The sequence below is a fragment of the Rhamphochromis longiceps genome, linkage group LG13 (assembly GCF_057381845.1).
Source record: "Rhamphochromis longiceps isolate RC_006_pf linkage group LG13, R_longiceps_female_GT1.1, whole genome shotgun sequence".
NCBI classification, from domain to species: domain Eukaryota; kingdom Metazoa; phylum Chordata; class Actinopteri; order Cichliformes; family Cichlidae; genus Rhamphochromis; species Rhamphochromis longiceps.
In genome coordinates this window covers 23781127-23801777 of record NC_140569.1, presented here as the reverse complement: position 1 = coordinate 23801777, position 20651 = coordinate 23781127, and the positions used below count along the sequence as shown (strand labels likewise).

Below are 20651 nucleotides of genomic sequence, written 5' to 3'. Positions count from 1 at the left end.
TGCTGCACCCGTATGGTTGAATGAAAACTGAATTCAGGTATAACAACATGACTACAGCTTTATTTGATAAGTACGTTTTACATGAGTGGCACGAGACTAACCACTGAAGATCAGTGAGACAACTCTGAAGATCAGCTAAAAGTATGTGAAGATAAATAACTATCACTAGACATTCGTATTAGTGTAATAATGTGCTCATACTGATTTGTGATGCTGATTTTTGTTTGAGAACGCAGTCTCACTTTAACAAGACTCAACCACAAATCTAAATGTTTGCAGAAAAGTTATGTCACCACCTACAGTGAAACATCTATTTTGACAAACATTTGTGTTCATTGTTATCCAAAACCCAAATGCTAAACAGAAAATAAATCTGAAGAGCATAATTATGGTAAACAGAATTAAAAACATTTAGAAGGAATAACCTCAGGTCTTAAAGCAGGAAAGTTGACAATTTCTTGAAGCACTTTTCCAAATACTGTCCTGTACTTGTTACAGCATAGGAGGGCCAGATATCCTTGGAAACATCTGCAAGGTGGATTTTGGAAACTGGCTTTGGTTTTGGAAGGACGAGATTAAGTGTCATTTGTCTCCTCTCCTTTTAAAGGGTGTTTTCTTACGTAAATAAGCTGATAAATAAGCTCTTTTCACATAGAGAAAATCTAAGCAAACAAAAATGCGCCACTACGAAGCACATTAGAATGTTCAGTCCGCCCCAAGCACATCTGGCCAATAAAGCAGATGTGTCTGACCAATAAGCCAATAAGCTGACTGAACTCAAGTTTAACAGGGTTTCACACCTTTGTTGTGAGAATGTTCAGCCCACTTACTGGACAGATGTGTCTGGGGCAGGAGTAACAAAAGTAAACAATTGTTGACAATTTTATCTTATTGTATGTTTGCTCTGTCATATTGATCTCCTGCTAAAATATGAAAGAGGGCATAGGACTTTTAGCTGTATTTTTATCAGTTTTACAGCTTTTTCAATAGACAAAGACCTTCCTCATGGCCGCTCATTCTACACACAGGACCTGAGTAACAGATTAACAATTAAGTTACAGAAGATAATGCTTTTCCCACAATGTACTACAGAGTTTTTTTGTTTTTTTGTTTGTTTTTTTACTGTGGGTCCACAGTAAAAAGCCCAAAGTGCTGCACTGACCATATTTTTTTTATTCACTATGGCAGCATTTCTTTATCATGGAGAAAAACTGAGACATACTGTTGAAATTTTACTTCTTCCTATATTAAGATAGCTCAGGGATTAAATATGTAGTTAAAACATCTTTCCATTAACAAAAAAGGCAGTTTCTCGGGTACAGACTAAAGTGGACTGTAGGCCCACGATGTAATATGAGTTTGACATCTCTGGTTTAGACAGGTCTTTTTGAAAATAGAGAACACAAGTTTTGTATTTTGTCATCCAGTTTTCTTACAGTATTTAAAAGTAGAAAGGGAGAGAGAGCCTTCAGTTTTCAGGCCCCTCTTCTATGGAACCAGCTTCCAGTTTGGATTCGGGAGACAGACACTATCTCTACTTTTAAGATTGGGCTTAAAACTTTCCTTTTTTCTCTAAAGCATATAGTTAGGGCTCAATCAGGTGACCCTGAATCCTCCCTTAGTTATGCTGCAATGGGTGTAGGCTGGTGGGTGATTCCCATGATGCATTTAGTATTTCTTCTTCAGTTACCTTTCTCACTCACTATGTGTTAATAGACCTCATTGCATTGAATCATACTTGTTATTAATCTCTAGCTGTCTTCCACAGCGTGTCTTTTGTCTTGTCTTCCTTCTCTCACCCCAACTCTCACTCCAACCCAGATGGCTGGCCCTCCCTGAGCCTGGTTCTGCTGTAGGTTTCTTTCTGTTAAAATTGAGCTTTTCCTTCCATCCTCATAAAAGTGCTTGCTCATAGGGGGTCATATGATTATTGGGTTTTTCTCTGTATGTATTATTGCAGAGTCTACCTTACAATATAAAGTGCCTTGAGGCGGCTGTTGCTGTGATTTGGCACTGTATAAATAGTTGAATTGAATTGAATCTAAATCCATGAGAAAAGCAATTAGTTTTTAAACAGTCAAAAATCTCTCATGGTAGCAAACAATGACTGTAGAAATGACTGTTTTCTACAGTCACTGGTAGCAAAAGTACTCCTTTCAATCCTAAGAAGAGGAATAGGTACATTTTGGTGGATGCCCTATTGACGTCCCTGCTTTTTTGCCACGCTGTACCCGCTCACCTGACGGACAGCACAATTTCACAATCAAACAACATCTTAGTAATAGCTACGCCTCCTGGATTTTTTAACCAATCATGTAAAGATGAGCAATCAAACAGCCAATCGGACAGCTCTGACGTCTCTTCGATAACATTTTTTTCAGACCCGCCCCTTGCCTGGCTTGACAGACAAGTCTGTAATCCTCAGATCCCAACTGTGACATCGCTGCTTTTATTATTACTGTTCTGAGTGTTTCATATCGGCACATTACAAACATTCTGTAATTTGTGCCTTTCCGCATTGCATGCTGATATTAACAGACTTTATGCCAAACGGACCCTAGCTAACTTATTAACCGGTAACAACACAAGGGCCATCTGACGGTACACTGAGCTTGTTAGCCAGCTAGCTGCTGATTCTCCAGTCGAACTGCCCTTTGTCTTTTCAGGCAAGTCAGCTAGCAGGCGTTGGTTTCTTCTCTCGGGTAGTTAACCCAGGATTTTGGAGGTTTGTTTTTAATTTTTCGCCTGACAGGAGTGAAGCAAACCAAGATAGGCGGCTTGGGAACCAAGATGTCGAACCGAGTGGTGTGCAGAGAAGCAAGTCACGCCGGGAGCTGGTACTCTGCTTCGGGTAACTGTCAATGAAGCACCATCCGCGTTAGCACACCTTGTGCTAGCTGGCAGTCTTATTTGTTTGTTTTATGCTTTGTGTTCTATTAGTTTTTGAGGCTTCTCATTATGCGTAACTTACTGTCTTTGTAACTGGGCTCCTGGTGGCTTGCCACCGCAGAAATGAATAGCCAGTGTCAGGGCTGTAACGTTAGTCCATCCGTTTTTTGTTTTTTTTTTTTAACTCTGCTATCTAACTGTTATCGACTGCCGTCTCTGTATTATCCCATTTGGTGTACGATTGGTTTGAACTTGTTCAGCACCTCCTCCTCGGATAGTGCGTGGAAATGTCAAAACAAGGCATTTTTGACTATCAACTCAACCAACGCTAACTTGGGTAATATTGCAGAACTTCCTGGCCTACGTGCTAGCTAGCCAGCTACACTTAAGATTTCCCGAAGCTGATTATTGAGCATTATTGTGTTCTTGTTGGTGTCTGCCCCTGATCCGCTTAAGTTATGTGTACAAATGCTCCCTGTCACAGAACAAAGGATTGGGTAGGGCAGGGCAGAAAGCTGAAGGTTCATGTTGCACCCCTTCCCCCATTTCACAAGCTGTACGCTAGTTTATTTTTTTTATTAAATCCCAAAAGGCTGCCCGATTATCCATTAGAAACTGCCATTTACAATCCTTTTTGAGACAACATATAAAGCAGATAAATACTGAAAACAACAAATGCTGAGCTAATATTGATTACCGTGATTCTGGTTGTTTTTCTAACAAATCATTCAGTTCTGTGTGCTGTTAATGTTGTCAACTATTGACACTGGTAAACATGAACTTTAGTAGTTTATACTGTAATATAGGCATTGTATTCCAGTTTAGTTAATCACGTTTAGTAAGGTTAAAATTGGATTATGACACAGTATAATGAGCTCCAGCTTTACAATGACAGTTGCCCAGCATATAAAAGATTGACAATACTATGTTAGGCTTTGTCAAGATGGGCTCTTATCCATTTCTTTCCCGTTCCAAAATAACTGACAAGGAATAATGAACTGCTGTCACAGCTGGATTTCAGCCCAGTGCATTGCTATTACAGTGCGACATTGGTAGGGATCTAAAATGATTGTAGCCTTATCAAAGTGTATTTGGACTATTTCTACAATTATCATTTGATTTTGTGACCCCTCTTTATTCTAGTGTTAGTCTACTCTAGTGAAATATACAGGTATATATCTTTTTTTGTTTGTTTACTTTTTCAGGATCCCAGCTGAATGCACAACTAGAAGGCTGGCTGTCTCAAGCACAGTCCACCATCAGACCCGCTAGAGCCATCATAGCACCGTAAGCACACATTAACAAACAGAAGGAAAATGTCTTCTGAATGTGTTCAATGCCTTCTTAATTGTAATATGGCTTGTTTTTGTTTGTAGCCATGCAGGGTATACTTACTGTGGTGCTTGTGCAGCACATGCCTACAAGCAGGTTGATCCCTCTATTACGTAAGTGATCCTGTTTTCTAGCTCTCTTCCTCATTTAAGAAGATGCTTTGCATGATTGTTTATCTTAATTCCACTTTTTCCACAGACTGAGCAGATGTGAGTGTAGATAGCAGAGTAAAGAAATGTTGGTGCTGTGCTTTTTGCAAAAACAGCTAATGAAATAAAGTTCTGTTGCCCTTCAGTCGTAGGGTGTTCATCCTGGGACCTTCACACCATGTGCCCCTCTCTCGCTGTGCCCTGTCACCTGCAGACATCTATAGAACACCCCTCTATGACCTGAGAATCGACCAGAAGGGTATTCACTGTTTTCAAATATGTCTTACATCTTAACTTGTGCTATAATTTATTTATAGGTATTTTGCACATCCTCATAAAAGGTGTTTTGAGGATGTGCGGTGATGTGAGGTAGTAACATGACAGTTTGGATAACATTTAAAGTGTAAATTTCATGTTTTGTGCCAAAAGCAAAGTGAAGAACTTTTTTTTTTTTGGAGTCATTGCTCTTAAAAATGTGAAATGAAGCAAGCACAGAGCTTCAACATACAGACCTTATGCCAGTTTGGCAGGTGATACACTTTTAATGATCCTCCAACGACCAGACATTGCCTTGACTCTGTGGTCAGGGCTTTCTTTTTATTTTTTAGATTTTCCTCAGCTAGGCACTTGTCAGAATTCTAATCTCACTGACTTTATCAGTAGTCGTGACTATGAAAAAATTCTCAAAATAAAGTTAAATCTCTCTCTTTCAGTTTATGCTGACCTCTGGAAAACTGGGTTGTTTGAGAGAATGAGTCTGCAGACAGATGAAGATGAGCACAGTATTGAAATGCACTTGCCTTACACTGCTAAAGCCATGGAGAGGTAATGCACATGAGTGACATTCATTCAAGTGGAGAATCAATCTATGCATTTAAAGGGAACTGTCTGAGAGATTGAAGCTTTTTCTTGACTGTTTCTGACAAAAGTAAATACAAGGTACAAAAGCTCTGTTACTTCTGTTCTCTTATTTTCCTTCACGTCCTATACTATGCACCAGGCACTATTGTAAACCAGAATCACACTGGTGCAGGGACACATGGATGTGCATAATTTATACAACCTTCTGTTAGGTTGGCTGGAGACAGAGCCATTTTCATGGTTCTGAAAAACAGGGATCATGTAGTAGAACTTGAACTGAGCTAGGTGACTCCATAATGGGAAATAACAAGTTGAAATCACACCATTGATGTTGACCAGTGAGACTAAAGTCACAAAGTTGTTGTTTTTAGCATGTAAAAGTTAAGTTATTATTATTGATGTTGCAGCCACAAAGACGAGTTTAGCATCGTGCCTGTGCTGGTGGGTGCGCTGAGTGAGTCAAAGGAACAGGAGTATGGGAAGCTGCTTAGCAAATACCTGGCAGACCCTTCTAACCTTTTCATCATCTCATCTGACTTCTGCCATTGGGGTATGTACTGACATGACACACTGAAAACAGCAGTTTGTGATGCAAGGATAATTTGGTCTAAATGACATAATTACTTGACTGTACCCAGCTGTGTACTGCGGTGTGTTTCTCTCTTGAAGGTCAACGGTTTCGCTATACATACTATGATGAATCTCAAGGGGAGATCTACAGGTCTATTGAGCATCTTGATAAAATGGTAACTACTGAGATATGTAAGATATAACATGTAATATAAAATGTTGGGGAAAAAAGTGATTGTAATTTTTTTTCAATGAAAAGAATAAATCTGATCTATTTCACTGAGAAAAAACACTTTCATCGGCCACATGCACGGCTGCTGTGGGTAATTAAGCACATATAAAACGCGCACAACCAATAAAAGGTATTGCACATGGCATTTTGAAAATCTCATGGCCTTAATGAGACAGTTTATTTGCTTGTACAAGTCAAAGATTAACTAAATTTAATGATAAAAAAAACTACTGAATAGCAAAGAAGATTTATAGATTTTTCTTAGGGTCATGATTTTTTGTGATAAACTCCAAAATAATTTGTATATCAATTAAGTACAGTATATAATGGACTCTGATGAGACTGATATATTGTTATATTGGTAGGGGCTTAGATATTGGCCATTTAACTACTCATGGATATCAGTATCTGCATTTATAACTGCCAATTAATGAAAATGTGAAAAGTGAAGAAGAAAAGGGAGACGTCATTCAACCACGCACAATTTGTCCACTAGAGGGCACTTACCAATTTACTGTGAAAGCAAAAAAACTACACTGCCATATTATCATAGTAAGGACTCAAATTTACATATAACCATGTGTAACTATGAGTGTGTGTCTCAAAGAAAAGCAATTATTGGCCAATATATAGAATTTTTAAATTACACAGTATCAGTGTGAAAAATCTTATATCGGTCAGCCTCTAGTATATTACATGAATATAAAAAAGGAACGTGAATATCCAAGCTGATTTTCACTGCAGGGTTTCTGATTAATGACAGTTGCATTCCGCTTATCAAAGATCGTTTTATTGCACATGCTGATTCATTGTCATGACCTACTTGGCCAGTCGCAACACCTAATGGAACTGAGCCATTATGAGTGTTATTCATTTCACTTATTATTCCTGCTGCGGCGAGTCATAATGTGTTCTTATCCAAAAAAGATACAAATGTTTGCAGGTATGAGGGTACATTTAAGGTTTAATTTCTTTCTGTCTGTCAAGGGGATGGGCATTATAGAGCAGCTGGATCCCATGTCTTTCACCAACTACTTGAAGAAGTATCGCAACACCATATGTGGGCGTCACCCGATTGGAGTGCTGCTAAATGTAGGTAACCCAGGAAAAAGTCTTACCAAGTGTATTTCACTCACACTCGTGTTATTAGGTACACCCCCTTAATTCTTCATTACATAGATTCAGGATATTGACATGATGGGGGTGTGGATGCCATTTGAATACAGTGAACTCAGTGTCATGTTTAAGAAACCAGTTTGAGATGATTGGAGCTTTGTGACATTGCACGTTATCCTTCAGCCATCAGAAGATGGGTACACTGTGGTTAAAAACAGATGACCATATGTTTGCACATACTCAGAAAAAATACTCACACTGTGGCGTTTAAACAATTCTCTGTTGACACTAAGGGACCCAAGGTGTGCCAAGCAAATACCCCCACACACCATTAAGCAAGGATTATACTTTCTGCATCCGTGAGTTCACTTGGGTCCCAGTGACATGAATTTTGTCATCAAACAGTTTACTGAAATTGAGGAATTTCGATGAGCATCCCTAAATAAGAGCCTCAGTTTTCTGTTCTTGGCTGACAGGAGTGGCGTCCTGTGTGCTCTTCTGCTGCTGTAGCCCATCTGCTTCGAGGTTCGACTTGTTGTGTGCACAGAGATGCTCTTCTGCATACCTTGGTTGTAACTAGTTGTTATTTGAGTAGATGTTGCCTTGCTATCAGTTTGAAGCAGTCTAGTCATTCTCCTCTGACATCAATACATTTTATTTCTTTTTCGAGCCATTCTCTCTGAACTTCATGTCTGTGTGCCCAAATGAGTTGCTGCCATCTGATTGCCTGATTACATATTTGTGTTTATTCATTTTTTGTGTGTATATAACAGTCGTTGATGAAATTCATGTTGTGGGCTGACTTTATTTGTATTTTTCAGTTTGACTGATAACCCCAAGTACAGAATCTTCAGTGAAATGAGGTTTAAACTACATGTTTTAATCAAGAAGTCAGCATCCTCATCAGCTTTTCTATACAAGAAACACAGAAAATACAGAATCTAGATTCATCTTGAGGTGATCATCCAGAAAATCCTAAGGAAATATTACGCTGTTATTTGATTTTAATATAACCTTTCAACGTAACCTCTAGTCCCACATGTATGACATCCTTCTGGGCTCTGGAAGCAGTGCTTTCCAGCTAGTCCATTCGTCGTGACACCCCTATATTTCTTGTTTGTTTTTTATTTTATTTGGAAAAGCTAAATTAAGATGTGACATGAGGAGGATAGGTCTTAGTGCTACTCAGGTCCTCTGGCCAATGGTCAGTTGACATTCAGGATCCAAATTCATGTCCTTGTCGAGAATAATTCCCTAAAACGAGCCAATCTGTCATCGTTATCGTCTTTGTTTGTCTAAAGACTCTTGCTGTGTCCCATGATGTGAATTAGTGCCTAAGTGGATTTTGCTGTTTTGCAGGCTGTGGCTGAGCTGAGGAAGTCTGGTCTAGAAATGAACTTCACTTTCCTGAACTACGCCCAATCAAGTCAGTGCAGGAACTGGCAGGATAGCTCTGTGAGTTATGCTGCTGGGGCACTCATCGTTCATTGAGGTCAACTTTTTGCAGGGGCCACTGCAACGCCGCCACCCTGCCCTTACTATCTATCGCCATAACCCGACCTAGACACCCTCCCTCTCACCCCCCTCCCCCAGTTATGCCCACTATTTGCAGGAAGGACCTAGACACTCAAAGCCAATACAGTCTTCTTTCTGTCTCTCCCTCAGCTCTCCTCTGCCTTTTCTCCGCCAGTTTGAAGTGTGTCTCAGAGCTTTTGGTTGAAACATTTTGCTTGAAGTGCAGTTTTGAGATTTTGTAGGAGCAAATGGTTAGTGGAGATGGGAAGAGTATGCAGTGTTTTGGCTTGGAGTAAGCAATGAGAGGGGAAAAATAATCTTATTTAGGTTTTTGCAAGGACTGTAGTCCTCTTAGTTCCCTTTTATTTTCCTGACTAAACAGATTTGAGTTGTAAAAATGCAATCTTTATATTTGGACTCAATCTGTTCTCTTGTAATTTGCCTCAGAATAAGAATTAAAATAAAACTGCAGATATTAATGGAGACTATTTAAACGTTGCCAGATGAAAATGGAGTGTTTTGGCTGACTGCTTCAAGCTACATGCGATTTAAACTTTGAAAACAGTGTCATAGGTAATTACTACCATTGCTCAGCATGTGTTGTAGTTGCTAACAAAGGGCTGCACCCAACAAAGTTCACTAACCCCCCTTACTGTACAAAACCAAAAACAATATTATTATCCTTTTAGTTTATTAAACACAATATTTTAATCATATTTTATTCCTTTTTGTTTTCCTTATTTAGTAGTTTTAGATGTGATGATATTTACTCAATTAGTGTGTAGGTTTGAACAAAAGCCGAGTCGTCACTTGAGCTCTAAAGCCATCAGCCAGTTTGCCCAGTAAACTAGTGTATACAAACACCGCTTCCTGACTACAATCCCATGCTTTCTAGCATGCTAGAGCCAAACTGCAGTTATGTAGAAATACAATCAACGGTGGATATTGTGTGCGTGACTCCATCTATGAGACGTCCAGTCTCCGTTTACAACTCCACCCCGACTTTCTGTAGTTACTGAACTGTCAGAATAGGAGAAAGACAGTTTTGTTACACATTCAGCAACATTTCTTTTTGTCTAAACAACAGGCAAAGCACTGAAGACCACAATGACTTGCTTAAATAAGATCTGTACCTCTCCCCAGTGCAATGCGTGGTAAACCTTATCTGGATTTTTTTTGATTGAGGAATGCCAAAATTTATTGGAAAAATGTAAGTTTTCATCCTTATATTTGGTTTACAGTTTGGAGAATTCATTTCAGAATTACTAATGAGACAGTGCAAGTGTCTCTTAGGCAAGTACTGTGCACAAGGCAATTAAAGATGGCTCGAGTATTAATATCAGCACAAATGCTTTCCTGGTAGTTTTAACAATCTACCCGGTGTTGCTCCCTGCTACGTTTTGGATTTATCGAAAGTGTCAAGCACAAATATTTTATTTACTAACAAGCGAAATAGTTGCTGCCTGAAATAATTCAGTTTCCAAAGGAATGCTACATGCAGACCCCCCCCCCCCCAGTGATTTTTAGTAGCAGTTTAGGCTTTTAGTACCAGTAACGATAATAGGCACACAAATGTCTGCTGTCCTGTTGTTTAAGATTGGAACGTCACTTTTCTCTGACTTTTGCTGCTAAAGTTGAATATTCCTATTTAAGCAAAGCAGTCCTCTAACATTAGCCCCTCCCCTCTTGGCACCAAAAGAGGCACCACACTCAGCATTAAACTACAGCATCTGTTCGAATGAAGTGGGCACAGACTGAAAGATGAAATCCCAGAATGGCTTGACCTCTATTGCTAATTTAAGGGAAACTAGTAAAGCATGACACACTGTGCTATTGTGCCTTTTATCACTGTTGCACATATACATATAAAGCATATTCTCACTTTTAGTCTTATTTTAGAATGTGTACTTGAGTTTTGTTTTTTCTCACGTGTACCCTCCCCTTTGCCTATTGCCCGACGGTGTCTCCAGCTCGCCCGACACACCAGGAATATTCTACCTGTCCCCCCGTCATCCGTTGGTCTAAAATGGCACCAACTGTTATCTCCTTTCTCCAGCAGGGAGTGGTATTCCTCTTTCTGCTAATCACCTCATTCCTGTAGAGAGAGACAAAGGCTAAACCTCAACACTGTTCATTTTCTGTTATATGAATATTTGTTTGTCTTTTAGAAATGTTTTTTGTATTTCTTGTTTTGTTTTTTGTTTTCTTTTCTTGGTTTGAGAATTGGAACTTACACGTCACAGACCTAAAAATATACTACTTAACTACTCCCTTAATGGAGTTTTTTTGATCTCAGGTTCCACTGGTAAAGCATCCCAAAAGGCTCTTCAGATGAGGCCGAGGATTCATGTAACAAAATGAGTAAAATGTACTGAAAAGCTTGTCTGCTCTGGTGTCTCGTTCTTCCGGTTTTTACAATCACAGAAAACGCACTGATCTCATACATCCATGTAACTTCTCAGTCACTGACTACATTGAAACCAATTATGTTTTTCAATACCAAACACTAATTTTCACCCCAGTTTACCAACTAACAGACATAAGCGAACAATAGGTTTACAGTGCAGCTTCTATAATAGACATCCTGTGCAAACTACATCAGTCATGAAGCAATTTTAAGGCCAATGTCACCAACAGGGGGAGGCAGGTTGCATGACAACACTAGTGTGTTTATTTTGGGAGGTAAAATATGTGAGGACTTCAATAGTCAAGTTTTTGTTTCAGATAGGAACCGATTCCACTTTGTGGTCATTTTCAAGGCTATAGTTTGAGTTGGTGTTAAATTGTACTGTTATACTGAGAATTATTTGTTATTTAGCCCATTCTTACTAATGGAGAGATGGTGGACAGAATATTACAAACACTAATCTGAAACTCTTTCAGCACCAATTGATCATTAAGTTCTTTTTCAAATAGGAAGGACACATTCTGGAGCAGTTTTACTACACTATAAGGTTTCCAAAATGTACCTATTAAAAAGGCAGCCGATTGTGCTTGTGTGTATTTGCACAAAACTACTACAGATTGTGTTGCTTTTTAAGTCTACCTTGCTTTATAGTACATATTTCTACTAGTTTTTTTACATATTTGACCACTGAACTCAAATTTCCTTTTTTTTTTAAAGAAAATGTGTCTATATAAGTGCTGTAGCTGTGACTTGACTAATGAACTCGGATGCTAGATAGCTGCTGCTGGTTCCTTACTCATGCCATTTTCCCACCAGAAGCATTTGATCAGTTGTAGAAGGAGTCATAGTACAAGTTGAAGTTAACAAGAATTCTAACCACCAATGCTAAGTCTTTAGTTACCCTTCACTTTTTAATTAACTTGGTTGGTTGATTATTTCTTTGTTGTAACCTTGCTTCTGGGCAATAAATCTTGTACCGTTCAAAAGCCTGTTTATTTCCCCTTAAATGGTCCCATTCGTGGAGATGCATTTGCGGGTTGTGCACATGAAAAACTTGCCAAATCATCTCTGCCAATGTCAAACAGCTTATTCTGCTATTGACTCTTGTTTGATGTCGTTTATTGGACTGGATCACTGAAGTCTGAAGAAATAACACCAAAAAAAGAGTGAATAGCAGAATAAGCTGTTTGGCATCAACAAAAAAAATTTAGCAAGAATTTTATGGGCTCAACCCACATACTCAACTTTGCTTCTCAGCCCAATTGTATCCCCTTAATGCCCTTTCCTTACTTTTTTATGTGAAGTTTATTTTGCTTTCAAGGAGGCAGACTTTGTTATTTTTAGTGCAAAAGTTCCTCAAGCTCTCCGAAGGTCTTTTGGAGTTTTTCTTTGGCTGACATTGGCTGCTTTTTCATTCATTTTAAGTGCAGTCCTTGTACCTGATCTTTTTCAGAGGAACTTTGTTTTGTTAAGCCACTTAATACTGACTTATTATTAAATAGACATAAAACAGGCAACATAGGCACTTTGTTGCCAGCGGCCTGTCACAAATACACATAATTCTTTCACATTTCTTTGGTTGAATATATGAAAGAAGCTTGGAGAACTCTTCTTGAAGACTACTTAAAGAAATGACAAGAAAATTTGACAGAGATATAAACGGCATTTCCATGTATGCTTGCACCTTTCAGTTCATTGCTGCACCTATTTCCCATTTTCCTAGCAAAGGTTAAAGAAATGAGGGGTGGTTTGATACTTTTACACAGTATGTTTACTGGGGAATGAACATCAAAGACAATACAAGTTAAATGGTGTTGCACAGAGTGCTGAATTTTTATGTTTCCCTCATTTTCACATGTATTTAGAATCCATGTGAAAATGAGGGAAATGTATCAAATTTCTACATTTGCTACATTTCTACATTTCCTGATCTGAAAGAACAGGTTCTGATGTTCTGTAACAGTGACCTAGCTGTGTGCTTGTCATGGTTTTATTGAGGCTGAATACTTCAAATGATTAATTTCAGTACTATATTCATACCGAGTTGAACATACCAAAAAAATGAACTTTTTGTGCAAATGCATATCATATATATCATCTGATCACTGAACTCTGAAGCTAGGTACATTTATATAATCTATAATCAGGATTATAATCTGGACTTTGACTTTGCTATAAATTTTTGATGACTTCAGTCAGTCCTCCTGTGCCAGCTGTACCCTCTTGGTGGTATTTAGTAGGAGAGAAACTCTTACTCTAAAGCTACAGGACTCTGAACATTTACCCTCATGCCTTTTACATATCACTTGGAAATACAAAAAGAGCAACATAACTGAAGTGCACTTCAGGGATTGCCATGTACATCTGTAAGCAGTGGTGGTTTTGAGCACTTTGGTTACCTCTCATACTCAAACTTGTGGTGACTCTTTTCATGTGTGTTACAGCTTTTGGAAATGTGACAGTTTAACATCAAAATGTCTTCCAAGACAGAGAAGGCTAATCGAGACATTGCCTCTAGCAATGTTTGTACCTACGCTCTGAAAGCTCAACCTGTCAACAGCCTGATGAACACACACACCTCTTTCTTTATTTTGGGAGGAGTCTGCAAGGCGGTTTACATCCATTGAGCTTCATACATATGCTTAGTTCGCGAGTGGAAACGGTCACAGCAATTTTTACCGGCTGAGGCGAACACTTGCTAGGATGCACTGCCATCAGGACTTGGTGAGCTTTCTCAGCTGTGGACTTATTCTGGCAGGAGTTTGGCACCTGGTTTATCACAGGAAGTCACAGAGCTCCTATGGACGCTACATGGCATGCCCTCCTGCTAGAATGGTTCCTGCTAAACTAGCCTGGTTCCTTCAGGAGATGCCGGCTTTCATCATCCCTCTACTTTTAATGCTCACCACGCACAAATCCACAATTATGAGGAAGTACCTGCTGCTAGCGACCTTTTGCGTGCACTACTTTCAAAGGTAAAAGCAGAAAAACAAGTCAGCTTTGTGCCATTTGCTATGCATGTGAAGGGAACAGGGAACATGTATTCACGACAGTAAACAGTCGTGAATACATGTATTCCTATTTACAATATTCCTATTTAATCTTTCCAACATAAGTGATCAACTTTGATGTTATTTAAAAAAAGGAAAGTTAAAATCCCTCCTCTCTAACAGTTTGTCTTTTCTATTTTACATAAAACAACAAAGACGTGGCGTAATCATCTTTTAGCTGCTGGATGTACATTACGTATTGAGACATTTAGTGAAAGCAAGAGACAAAATTTCAGATGGGGACCTAAAAAGCAAAAGAAAAAAACAAAAGGAGGTTTGAAAAGGATTTTTCCTGCTGCTATAATTCAAAACAACACTCTGAGGAATGCTTTCCTAACCTCCCATGAAGAGTGGAGCTTAGTGGCACCATTTTAGTTTTCACCTTAATGCCAAATCATTTATACAGTGTGCTTCCAGTGGATTGTAAAAACACAGCTTTTTCTGCATCTACCAGCATGGAAAAAATGTACCATTATCCCCGTCTTTTGCCACCCCTGCTGCATCTACCATTTTGTTCCCCAATCATAGAACATTTGTGTACTCGCTATTGATGAAAGGAAAGCCTTTCCCGCTGAGTGTGATGGTGACAGCGGGTTTGTTCTGCTCTCTAAATGGTTTCCTGCAAGGACACTACCTGCTGCATTGTGCCCAGTTTGATGATGAGTGGTTTACGGGCTATTGCTTTAAAATTGGTAAGTGGAATATTTACTCTTTGGATGTGAAAGTCAGAATCTAATTGTGCTTTTTTTTATGTCTCATATACTGAGAATTCTTTTTTTGTTGTTGTTGTTTTCAGGTTTACTGCTGTTTTACATCGGCATGGCCATTAATATTCACAGCGACTTTATTCTATGCAACTTGAGGAAACCAAAGGAAGTAATATACAAGATTCCTACTGGTAAGAGACAGATTAGTGACCAAACTCCCACTGTGCTTGTATTAACCTGCAGTCTACTTAATCTCCTGCAGGAGGTCTGTTTGAATATGTGTCTGGTGCCAACTACTTAGGGGAGATTGTGGAGTGGTTTGGATACGCTGTAGCCACCTGGTCTTTTCCAGCACTCTCATTCGCTCTGTTTACCCTCTGCTTCATTGGACCAAGAGCTTACTACCATCACAGGTGCCTAAGATATTGATGTGAAGGAGTCCTGACACAAATACTAACCCCTCAACTAAGGATTTTACCCACATGCTGTTTCTAAACCGTTGTTGTTTCTTCTGTTGCAGGTTTTATCTTGAGAAATTCAAAGACTATCCCAAGTTTCGAAAGGCTTTAGTTCCTTTTATCTTCTGAGGGAAAACATTCATGTATTGCAAAAAACTGTTTACCGTGGTCTATAACATGTTATACAACATTGTTATTAGTGAGGCCTTAACGTGGAATAGTCTAGTTAGCTTGGTTTAGTTAGTGTTTGTATTTAAGAAGGTAACAAGGTGAAGTGTATCAATAGTATTTGCAGCTTGTGAAATTTATGCATGATGTATTAATAAATGTATTTGTCTTGTTTATTACTGATACTCATACAACCGAGTTTCCAAAAGTCAGGAATGCTGTTTGAAATTAAATCAAATGTAAGAATCCACTGATTACCAATTTTACCAATCTTGCTTCAAAACTGCTGGTGCCATAATTTTTGGGACAATTTCACAGCTTTTGTAATTTTGTGTCCGTAGACCATCACAGTGGGATTAAAACTAAACAAAAAGATGTTAGTTTCAACTCAAATGGTGTAACAGCAATAGGACCATAGCCCACCATTTTCAGTTGTTGTGAAAGTAACTGGAAACTTAACAGACAGCCGGTTTCAGTTGGCCAGGTGAGACCAGTTCTGTCATTATTCTGTGACAAATGAGATAGAGATTTGGAGTCGATCCAGTTGTTGAATTTTACATTGGAACTTAACATGAGGTCTAAAGAAATGTTGATGCAAGTGAGGCCCTCATGAGGCTGAAAAAAGGAAAGTATAAATTAAAAACAAACCTCTCTGTTTAAGAATGTACCAGCAAAATGAAAAGCCCACAGAAGGCAATTACAGTATGTGATGGCAAATTCCTTCTTTGATTAAGAAAAACAACTTCTCCACCAGTGGAAATGTGCCACTAGTATTTAATGAAGTAGCAGGATGAACTGTGAAGCGTACAGGCCAATACTCTCTGCTCCAACTCAGCCAGATGTTGCAAAACTGATAGGAGACCCTTTCGCAGTGCAAATGGAAAATAACCCAGAGGCTACTGCCAAAGAAAGACAAGAGTTTCTCAAGGCAAAGACATGGGATATTCTTCAATGGGCAAGTCAGTGACTTGATCTCAACCCAACAAAGCGTGCTTTTCAGTTACTGAAGACAAGACTGAAGGCAGAAAACTGGCTGCACTGAAGGCCTGGCAGACTATTGATGTTGCCTAAGACTGTTTGTGAGCCACGGTTCAAATTCAAAGACTATCCCAACTTTCGAAAGGCTTTGTCCATAGGCTCTAGACTTCAAGCAGCCATTGACTACACTGGCTACAAAGAATTTTTATCCAAGTTTTAAAAACAATCTTTATAATTAAAAATTTATATAAGTATATATATAACCTCTTGAATTAAAGCTGAATATATGCACATCTGTCACATTTGATTAAAAATCTACTTCGTTGGTTTACAGAGGAAGCATTACAAAAACTAATGGACCTAACTACAAGGCTCCAAAAAAAACCCCCAAACTTTAAAGTTACACTTTTTAAAATCAGAATACAGCATCAAGTCAGTGAATCGTCTGGGATATTGAGCTGGTCAGTTCAGTAGCAGAGGGGGTTGTTAATCAGTTTCTTCATCAGTTTCCTCTTTGATGTTAATGATATTAACGACAGGTGCACTAGATGGGCAACAATGAGACAAGCCCCAAAACAGGAATGGTTTTACACGTGGAGGACACTGACATTTTCGCCTTTTCTGTTTTGCATTTGGCTTAGAGTCAGAGTCACTACTGGTAGCACGAGGCAATACCTGATACCAGAAGGTTTGCTGGGTTTCCCATCACGGTCTCAAGAGCACGGAGGAGATTCCAGGGGACAGGCTCTGGGAGAGCTGGACAGCTGTGCATGTAAAAGGTCCTTAACACATCAGCAGGACCGGTATCTGCTCCTTTGTGCAAGGAGGAACAGGATGATCACTGTCAGAGCTACAAAATGACCTCCAGCAGGACACTCATGAGGGTGGTCTAAGGGCCTGATGTCCTCTAGTGGGCCCTGTGCTCACTGCCTGGCACCGTGGAGCAGATTAGCATTTGCCATAGAAAACCAGAATTGACAGGTCCACCACTAGTGACCTGTGCTTTTCACAGATGAGAACAGGTTCACCCTGAGCACATATGACAGATGTGAAAGGGTCTGGAGAAGCCGTGGAGAATGTAATGCTGCCTTTAACATGTGGGTGGGTGGGTGAGTGATGGTCTGGAGAGGCATATCCACTGAGGGGTACACAGACCTTTACAGGCTAGCCAACGACACCATGACTGCCATTGGTACCAGAATGAACCCCATGGACCCACTGTCAGAACCTATGCTGGTGCAGTGAGTCCTGGGTTCCTCCTGATGGATAACAATGCCCAGCCTCATGTGGTGAGAGTAAGGAGAGTGTCAGGGTACTCGGTCTCCTGACCCAGCATGTTAATTCTTTGTGATTTTTTGTATTATTGTACTTGTGTGAGTTATTCTATGGTTTCTAGTTTTGATCCCTTGTCCTTCATGTTTCTCTGTGTCCCCTCTGTTCTGTGTAAGTCTGTGTCTGCATGTTTGAGTTTCCCTCTGTGGCTTTCGGTTCTTAGAGCCCTCTGTCTTAGGTTTACGTCTCTGTGTTTCTTAGTTGCTGTCTCCACCGTGTCAAGTTCGCGTCTCTGTGTCTTACTTCCTGTTTTACTTTGAAGGTCCGTGTCTTATGTGAATGTGTTCAGGTTACGCTTCCTTGTCTCGTCAGTTCTGATTTCCCCCAGCTGTGCTCTCCTTCTGTGTCTCATTCCCCTCGTTACTTCCCAATGTATTTAAACCCTGTGTTTCTCTTAGTCAGTGTCGCCCCTCATGCCGTGTGGATCTCCCTGTGAGTTTAGTGTGTTAGTCCCCAGTTTAGTTTACTTTGTATGCTCGTTTTTCTGTGACCAGCAGATAAAGCTGTGGTTTTGAGTTCATCCCTCGAGTCTGTGAGTCCTGCATTTTGAGTCCCCATCTCTTGCCTGCCACACAGCGTTTTATGACAGAACGACGCGACCAGACATGGACTCAGCAGGCTCCGCCCGGGAAATTGATTTGGCCCGCATCCAAGGTCTGGTAGAGCGGATTTCCCACACTGATGATGTTCGGGCTGTGACTGTAGGAATCAAAGCCATTGAAGCCATCCTCGAGAGGAACCCCCACTTTGGTCAACTCGGAGGATTTATGGACTCAATAAACATGGTGCGCGAGGCCCGGGAGGTACTGCAAGCCCGAGAGTTAGCTATTCTCGCCCGCTCCCGGTATTCAGCACCGAAGCCACCAGCGCTGCAGCAGCAGATGGAGCTCTCTGCAATGCAGCAGCGGCCATTAAAGCGCAAGGGGGTTGTTAAATCAGATTATTAATCCCGAGACTGTTTTTCCAAAAGCTGCATTTTTCAGGTCCCCGGGGGGTTTGTGTGTTTCCGTTGAGCCTGAAGACAAAATAACGAGCACTGCGAAAGAGCTCTAGGTTTGCGCCCACAAGGACAGATTCTATGGCAATTCCTGAGACTGCTACGCTCTCCAAGGCTTCCCCAGAAGCTGAGTTTGTAATTTCATCTGAATCTGGACCCCTGGAGACAACAGAATCCACTCAGCCTGTGACTATTGACGGTTTCTTGGCTTACTCAGAGCAGGAAATAAATACCTCCAAGACTGTTTTTCCCGAGACTGCTCTAGCCCAAAGTGAAGCTCACTTAGCTGCCTGGCCTACTGAAGCTCCATTCTCACCTCAGCTATCACTCCAGCCTCCTACATTGCCTTTAGGCCAGTCTGCTATTCATTGTTCAATTCAACCTTTAGTTCGGCCACTTGTAAATGGCCTGGCCTGTATTTATATAGCGCTTTACTAGTCCCTAAGGACCCCAAAGCGCTTTACATAACCAGTCATCCACCCATTCACACACTGGTGATGGCAAGCTACATTGTAGCCACAGCCACCCTGGGGCGCACTGACAGAGGCGAGGCTGCCGGACACTGGCGCCACCGGGCCCTCTGACCACCACCAGTAGGCAACGGGTGAAGTGTCTTGCCCAAGGACACAATCCATAGCTCAATTACCCATTCAGTCCATTGCTCATGTGCCTAGTCAGTTCCGAGCTCAGTCTCTTGCGTCGCCACCAGTTCAGTTCCCCGTAGCACTTCACTACACTCAGCCAGTCAGGCTGCTACTCAGTCAGTCATTCAACCTATAGCCCTGCCATTAATGCACTCTGTAGCTGAGCCGTTAGCCGCCCGGCCCGCAGCCAATTCAGCCACTCCTCCACTCGTTACACCTCCACCACAACCGTCACTGCAGTTCCCGGTTCAGTTTCCTGCAGCTCAGCTGTCCCCAGTGCAGTCTCCCTTAGCACAGTCATCCACTCAACCACCAGCTCCACTTTCTCCCCAACCGTCACTACTACCTCTAGCTCAGTTTCCTGTGCAGTCACCCCTAGTTCATTCTCCTGTGAAGTCATCAACTCCACCACCCACTCCACTCTCACCACCACCGTTACTACAGACATTAGTTCAGTCCCCTGTGCCAGTGCAGACGCCCTCAGTTCTGTCTCCCGTGCAGTCATCTACTTCACCACCATTAGTAGCTCAGCTCCCCATGTCTCCAGTAGCTCAGCTTGCACCTGAACCACTAGCCCAGTCCCCTGTAGCAGTTCAGTCTTCTGGTCAGCTTAACATTCAGCCAGGGGTCCCAATGCCCTCTGGTTCTACACCGGCTCCTGCTGGAAGCTCGGATGAGTCCATCCAGCACTCCGTGGCTCCCACGCCGCCACCCGCCTCGTCCGCTGGGGGTTCTGGTGAGCCCGGCTCTGTCACCTGTGCCACCCGCCTGGTCGCCCCCGACCGTTTGACTTATGAACTTTTGTGCCGGCGACCTCCGGGTCGGCCCCCTGACTTACTATTGAACTGTTCTTTGTGCGCCGGTGTTTTCTGTGCACGTGTTGTTTTTGGACTCCTGGTGCTCCTGTTTTGTTTTGCCACACAGCGTTTTATGACAGAGTTCCTAGAGAACAAAGTAACTGATGTTGCTGACTGGCACCCACACTTGCCTGACTTAAATCCAATAGAACACCTCTGGGAACACCTCTAATGACAGGAGCTCAATGATGCCCTGCTCCAGATCTGCGAGGAGATCCACCCCAGGACACCATCCGTCATCTCATTAAGGGCATATGCAGACGTTGTCAGGCATGCATGTGGGGGCCACACAAACTACTTACTAGTATTTTGAGTTGCTTTAATGACATTTCTGCAAAATGGACTAGCCTGAAGTATCAATGTTTCATTTTTATTTATGGGGTGTCTTT

At 41.0% G+C, this 20651-nt stretch overlaps 2 protein-coding genes across 2 annotated transcripts; both read left to right on the top strand.

Annotated features, from left to right (window-relative positions):
- Window positions 1-2380: 2380 nt before the first annotated feature.
- On the top strand, window positions 2381-8773 carry memo1 (mediator of cell motility 1). The gene is made up of 9 exons (XM_085428561.1): window positions 2381-2851; window positions 4095-4176; window positions 4266-4334; window positions 4517-4629; window positions 5084-5195; window positions 5639-5781; window positions 5901-5977; window positions 7021-7125; window positions 8509-8773. The coding sequence occupies exons 1-9, from the start codon at window positions 2791-2793 to the stop codon at window positions 8638-8640; spliced, it is 894 nt and encodes a 297-aa protein (XP_085284687.1). The 5' UTR covers window positions 2381-2790; the 3' UTR covers window positions 8641-8773.
- Window positions 8774-11184: 2411 nt separating this feature from the next.
- srd5a2b (steroid-5-alpha-reductase, alpha polypeptide 2b) lies at window positions 11185-20447 on the top strand. The gene is made up of 5 exons (XM_085428562.1): window positions 11185-14046; window positions 14650-14813; window positions 14918-15019; window positions 15091-15241; window positions 15349-20447. The coding sequence occupies exons 1-5, from the start codon at window positions 13775-13777 to the stop codon at window positions 15413-15415; spliced, it is 756 nt and encodes a 251-aa protein (XP_085284688.1). The 5' UTR covers window positions 11185-13774; the 3' UTR covers window positions 15416-20447.
- The last annotated feature ends 204 nt before the right edge of the window (window positions 20448-20651 follow it).

Excerpts from the sequence above, each read along its gene's own strand:
- srd5a2b (XM_085428562.1), top strand. The coding sequence starts at position 13,775 with ATGCACTGCCATCAGGACTTGGTGAGCTTTCTCAGCTGTGGACTTATT. Across the intron at positions 14,047-14,649 it reads TGCGTGCACTACTTTCAAAG|AACATTTGTGTACTCGCTAT; the intron begins GTAAAAGCAGAA and ends CCCCAATCATAG. Across the intron at positions 15,242-15,348 it reads AGAGCTTACTACCATCACAG|GTTTTATCTTGAGAAATTCA; the intron begins GTGCCTAAGATA and ends CTTCTGTTGCAG.
- memo1 (XM_085428561.1), top strand. The coding sequence starts at position 2,791 with ATGTCGAACCGAGTGGTGTGCAGAGAAGCAAGTCACGCCGGGAGCTGG. Across the intron at positions 2,852-4,094 it reads GAGCTGGTACTCTGCTTCGG|GATCCCAGCTGAATGCACAA; the intron begins GTAACTGTCAAT and ends TTACTTTTTCAG. Across the intron at positions 5,978-7,020 it reads TTGAGCATCTTGATAAAATG|GGGATGGGCATTATAGAGCA; the intron begins GTAACTACTGAG and ends CTGTCTGTCAAG.